Below are 6,412 nucleotides of genomic sequence, written 5' to 3'. Positions count from 1 at the left end.
TTACATACACATATTTATATAACAGCTTTTTGTCCATGATAAGTAGTATTCTAACTTTTTAAGATATAAAAGAAGATTTTTCTTTGATAAATTTATATAATCTTGATTACATCTTTGTATAAACTTCTCGAAAAATTCTTTACCTCCAATTTTGTTTTTATTTTCTAACATATCTTCTATAGCTGCTACTAGTAATCTATGAAGTTCAGAAAGTGCAACAGCAATGTAAATATACTTATTTTTTATTTCGGATCCTAACATTATAGTATTCCCAGCTTCTTTAAATGCTAATAATGTTTGTTCATCTTGTGGTAACCAATTACACTAGAAATAATGGATGAACTCTTTCATTTTTTTATGATTTGCAATTTTTCCAATATTGAATGTTATAATACTTACATTGATAATTTTATGAGTAACAGAAGATATTGCTGATTCTGAATTATCATAAATTTTATTGAGTTTCATATTGTCACTAAGATCAAGAAAAACAATTGTAGCTTCTAGTGGACAATTTAAATAGTCACCATTGTAATAAATTGCTGTATATGCATATGCATAAATTACATTTATCACATTAAATGGAACATTTGGAGAAGCATTCTGTAATAAGGACAATATCCTAAATTTTTTTGTAGTCAAATTATATTTAATGAATTATATAAATATATTTATTTTGGTAATTACCTGTAATTCATTAAATATTGGAACATCTACCAAAGGTGGAAGTTCTTGTATTTGCTCATCTTCTGGTTGCATCTCTTGAACAAGTTTTTTATTAGTAGAATAAGTCCACCATGGAACCCATTGAGGTAGAAATTTCTCTATATCACCATTTTTTATTATGGCTTCAAATTCTTGTTTTTCAGCATCCGTTAATGCAGACCATACTTCATCTGCATTATCTAAATTTATATCATGAAGTCTTTCTTCTAAATCTAATACCTAAAAAGAACATTAGTCTGAATAAAAATAAAAAACACAATATTATTTGTTAACTACATCAATATAAATACAAATTACATCTTCTTCATCATCTGAATCTAAATGCAAGCTTTCATCACCAAACTCATTGTCTATTAATGATTCTATAATTTTTAAATCTTGCTCATGTACTCTTTTAAGAATTTCAGTCATTTTCTTTTTATCTTCTGAGTCTTTTTCTTGAGACTTTAGTTCATCTATTACACATTGCTTATAGAAACTTTCCGAACATTCTAAATGAGCTTCTGATTTATAACACTCAGCACTGCAATATTTTATGTCACATCTTGGACAAGTGTAAGCACTAGGACGTATATTACATCTAAAATCAATAAATAAAATTTCAAAAATAAAATATCTTTTACAACTTTTTTACATTAAAAAAATACATTTCTCATATAATTATATTTTTATTATTAAAAAATTAAATTATTATTGTTCATAAAAATAATAGATAAAATGAGTAAAAACTAGATTAGCCAAACTTTGTAAATACTATTTGAGGTTAGTAATATACTACTTACAGGTTACAAATATTATCCATATTTGTTGAACTTATTTCTTGAATATCCATGATCTTATTGCAAATTAATTTAGAATTTTTATTATTTAATCTACTAATAATAATATCAATGTAATTTTATAAATTTTGAATGCGTAAAATATTTCTCGTGTACTATAATTATCTTTTAACCTTCTCGGTATAAAGCAACAGAGTGTAATTTTTTCTTATGTTATGAAATATGTAATGGGGGGGGGGGGGGGGGGAAAAAAATAAGAAAAAAATGTAGTTCATATGTAAAGGCTTCATATGTAAAATCATTTATTCACATATATCATAAATTAATTTTAAAATTTACAGATACAAAACCTAACCTATTATTCACTTCTTTTCCACTAAAATACCATTTTTCAATCTTTTATAATTAAACTCAGGTCCTTTTCGTTTATTTGTCCACGCTTTAGTATCTACTTTAGATAATATTTGTTCAGGGTTCACAGCCACTTGTTTGCATTTTAACAAATATGCTTTTTCATCTATAATTGTTTCAATTTTTCTTTTATTTTGAAACTTTGGAAATTCTTCATTTTCTTCTTCAATTGTTAAAACCTCAGCTGAAGAATTGAGTAACTTTACACCATAATTGTTGTCCTTATATTCTTTCTCATTAATAATATTATTTTTTTCTTTTTTCTTTATTCGAATAGATCTGAAGAAAAAATGCTTTTAGCATATGAAATATTCACAAAAGTTATTTATTGTAAATAACTTGTATCAATACAAATATTTTGATAGAATTACGTACTTTTCTATTATTTCTTCTAACTTTTTCGCAACATAATTTTTGAATGACTGACTTACAAAATTATTGGAAAATTGCTCTCGATAATTTAAATCTTTTCTTAATGATACTACATTTGTTGTGTTATCATTTGCTATTAAAGCATCATAAAAAGGAACATAAAATTAATTACTGATCATAACAAATTCCCATGATAGAAAGTAAGAGAAAAGAAAATGAAAGTGAGGTTATACTTACCATGTTTAATGGTTTCTTTGGAAATCTCTGAATTTTTAGATGTGTGGTTATCAAAAAATCTATTCTTCAGAAATTGATGATCCGTCGCTTCTTTCATTGCATTTTTTGTTGTTTCATCTTCAGAACTGCTTGAACTGACATTATTTTTATCGAACATTTTTGTTTCAAACGATTCTATATCAATCGATAATCGAATCTAAATTTCTATGGTGTCATATACATTTAAAATATTCCATATGATATTTTTACGTATAAGTTTAATTAGTTACTTCATGAAAAACGTAAAATTAATTATAAATTTAATTAACTCATTGCCGAAATTTGTTTATTAGTTAGTAGTTATAAATTTTTATACAGAATGTGGGTATTTGAAATGTGTGTAAAGATGTTCGTATATTGTACACTTATTCAGTAGGAATAATACCCTTCGTTAGCAATTAAAAACATAAGTCTTAAATATTTCAATATTCGAAAGGCATACAGTGGAGGAATAACTAATTGTTACATACTTTAAGGTAAATTTATAGCTAACATAAAATGTTAAATGTTTCACATACTTCTTTTATTTTAAATAAAAAGAAGATAGATAGCATCGTTTTGATAGAAATATGTGAAAACACAAGAAATGAGTAGCAAATGTAGTCACTGCAATGAAGAATGTAATAAAGGTTATAATGGAAGGTTGATAAAAGGAATCTAAAACGTGATCATAAAATAAACAGAAAATAAACTATACGATGAAACAAATAAAGTATTAGCATCTGAGCCATGTCGTCAGCTTTTATTCATAAATTTACTTTTACTGAATGTTATTGTTTCGCTATAATCGCGTGTTTAATGTCACGCGTACAAAACCTGATCATTAAAAAAAAAAATGTTTGTGAAATTGAAATGGAGGTCATTGAAAGAAATGCAATAGATAAAGATAAAAATACCAATGAAGATGGCGGTGACGATGTTAATGATAATGAAGAAGAAAATGAATGTTTGGAGTACTTGGAAGTGTATCTTAAACATAAACAATGATATATTTTAAAATATTATAATTATTCTCTGTTCGAGAAGAAAACACTTCGACTAAATTATGTCAACGTGTTAACGATAGATTAACAAGAATTACAGGCGCAAATTATCTTCAATCGTTTCTGACCTATTCGATGCTGGCTCGAAAGGAACAATTCGTAGAGACGTGTGGTCTAGAAACTAAATGGACGGGCGAAGTCGAATATTGCCAACGATGTTTATGTACACGATTAATGATCGTTTTTTTTTTGTTTCTTCTGCACTTTTTTCCCTCTCGTCCCCTAATAATTCAATCTTAATCTAAATACATTTAATAATATATTCTCACTTTGCATCATCATCTCTTATACTTTTTTATTTTAGTGCGCTTTTGGGAGGTTTCATGTACACTGTTTTTTTCTGTGTATGTACGTGTATATATGTATGTATATATATGCACATGTATATACATATATATGTATATATTTATATGTGTGAGTGTGGTTTTTTGCATTTGCTTCGTTAATTTAACCGTTATAATTATTTGCTGTTCGCGTCTCTTTTTTTTTTCTTTTCATTAAATTATAACTGCAAAATGTATAAAATATACAAGGAGCAACGATCGCAAGTACATTTTATACAGATACATGATTTTGAACGTAAAGGTGTATGTGTGTATGTACGTATATCTCACTTTTTCTCTCTTTTTCTTTCTAATGTTACCTTTGATGTGTGCATTGGTTTTTTTTTGGCTCATTTGTTAATTTGTTTCTTGCATTTAATTGTTTGTATGTATGTATGCATGTATATGACATCGTATGTATACTTATTATACTTATATATCCTTCCTCATCGTCGTACCTCAATGTACATTAACGTTTTACATTTTATTTTTTATATTTTTTGTTTCTTTGCTAAGGCATTCGTTATGGCAAGTATATTTTAAAAGTGCTGATGTCTAAACGCGCGTGAATACTTAGTTTCTGTTTTTTTCCATTTTCGTACAGTTTATAAAAGTATATTGGCCAGTTATGTAACCTCTAATTAGCCAGCTACGTGTCACTTAAAAAACGATTCGCTCGTTAGAAAAAAAACTAATCTGCTTCATATTTTTTTTTTCTATTTTTTTCGTTTCTTTAGTTGTTGTTTTTGTTGTTGTAGTTCCACTCGTTTCGCGTTTAAATTCAATTGCGCCTTATAATCCGTGGCCACTAATTGTTTTTTTTTTATTCTCTATTTTGCATGCATCTTTACTCTTATGCTCGTTATTCGATTATCTGCAATTTTTTTCTTATTTATCCTTTAATAAAATATATTTAATCGCAGGCTAGAGAACCGGAAACAAGAAGAAATATACGTATATGTCTCAAGAAGTATAATGTATTCCTTCGCTGTAGAGTCTTTTCATACGCATTATACTTTTTTTTCTTTTTTTTTATTATTTTAATTCGCATTTTTTTTTTTCTCAACCGCGACCAATCGTTCTGCAATTATAATTGATGTGGTCGTGACGAAAATCGTCTTCTAATATTTATTTTTCTCTTCTCCTCATTGTACACCGACATAACGAACACGAAGACTTTCATCGGTGTTGTGTGTATGTGTAGACACCTAGTTGCAGATGGTAGAATTATTTCGATTACCCCGTCCCCCGTCCCCCTTCCCTCACACGGTTAAACCCCCACTCTTCGCTTCTTTCACTTTAAACATATCCTTATTTGCTCGAGCCACGAGCTGGCCTAAACGAAATTCATCTTTGCCGTACGCACGCGCGCATATACACTAACATGTACGTGAATACACGTTTATTTTTGTTGTTCTTCGTAATCGCAAAACACAACTATATAATCGCCCATGCAAATGGCGGTTAGATCACTCTTGCGAACAATGGTGTAGCGTTTAGAACGAAGTTTCCGCAAAACAATTCGAGAACTCTCTAGCCGCCATCTTTTGATCGTCTCGCAACGGCTTGTCGAATCGATAGATTAACCTACTACAATCGATACGGTCTATCGTGTATATATGTACGTATGAGTCTTCGTAGCGCGATGCAAGCTTCTTTCTAGAAACATCGTCTGACCTGAATTTATGCATTTATCGAATTGTCGATTATTTCACGCGATATAGAAGCTAGAACGATGGTTGCGGAACCAAAGAAATTGATATATCGCGACTAGAGAGTCAGTGTAATATCTCGTTTGTGTTTCCTCAACGGTTACCGAACAGACATTGTTTCTAGTGAAACTGAAATCGATAGGTGTACGATACGTTGGCTAGATCGATTCGCGCAACGCAAGTTCGTTCTAATGTATATACTGTCTGTTGGCAATGATACTACACCATTGGCTTCATCGTACGACGGAATTACAATGGAACGAAAGTACATGTTAACCGTTATCAATCGCAAACGTCGCTTTTTGTTCGAACACCTTTATAATCGTTCTGCTTCACGTCTTTGAACGATAGAACTCTATTCATCCCGGAGCGATAGGAATACTCGATCGATTTTTAATCCTTTGCGCACTCGATTAAAATATATCGTCTTGATTCGGATTAGGTTGCGATTTCTATTAAGTGAACCGTCTCGTGCGTTCGTAGATAGGAAATTGCTACTTGTAGTTCCTTTGTTTATTTTTTTTTTCTTTTTCTTTTTTCCGGAAAATTTTAAGTTCGAAGGGAAAAGATACGACCGGCTTGTCGAGTGCGAAAAGTTAAACACCGATACGGAACTCAATAATTGAACGATAGTTCGTAATTGCTTCACTTCATTTTTTTCTTTTTATCTGATTCCATATTATTCGCTTTTACAATTATTTAGTGCGTCTCGAACAAGCACCTATATGAGCTCTTAATTTTTATATCCGCTACTACGCTTGCTTTTTTTT

The 6,412-nt window shown here is 29.6% G+C and overlaps 2 protein-coding genes across 2 annotated transcripts; both read right to left on the bottom strand.

Moving 5' to 3' along the window:
- Positions 1-1,558, bottom strand: LOC108550889 (zinc finger HIT domain-containing protein 2). The gene is made up of 5 exons (XM_017904789.1): positions 1,509-1,558; positions 1,024-1,306; positions 688-945; positions 400-603; positions 1-324 (listed from the first exon to the last, which is right to left on the bottom strand). The coding sequence occupies exons 1-5, from the start codon at positions 1,556-1,558 to the stop codon at positions 1-3; spliced, it is 1,119 nt and encodes a 372-aa protein (XP_017760278.1).
- Positions 1,559-1,867: 309 nt separating this feature from the next.
- LOC108550888 (uncharacterized) lies at positions 1,868-2,782 on the bottom strand. The gene is made up of 3 exons (XM_017904788.1): positions 2,526-2,782; positions 2,292-2,421; positions 1,868-2,195 (listed from the first exon to the last, which is right to left on the bottom strand). The coding sequence occupies exons 1-3, from the start codon at positions 2,680-2,682 to the stop codon at positions 1,868-1,870; spliced, it is 615 nt and encodes a 204-aa protein (XP_017760277.1). The 5' UTR covers positions 2,683-2,782.
- Positions 2,783-6,412: the final 3,630 nt, after the last annotated feature.

Source organism: Eufriesea mexicana, unplaced genomic scaffold (assembly GCF_001483705.2).
Source record: "Eufriesea mexicana isolate 0111107269 unplaced genomic scaffold, ASM148370v2 scaffold3377, whole genome shotgun sequence".
NCBI classification, from domain to species: Eukaryota; Metazoa; Arthropoda; class Insecta; order Hymenoptera; family Apidae; genus Eufriesea; species Eufriesea mexicana.
The sequence above is the reverse complement of the archived record's forward strand: the minus strand, read 5'-3'. Positions and strand labels throughout refer to the sequence as shown.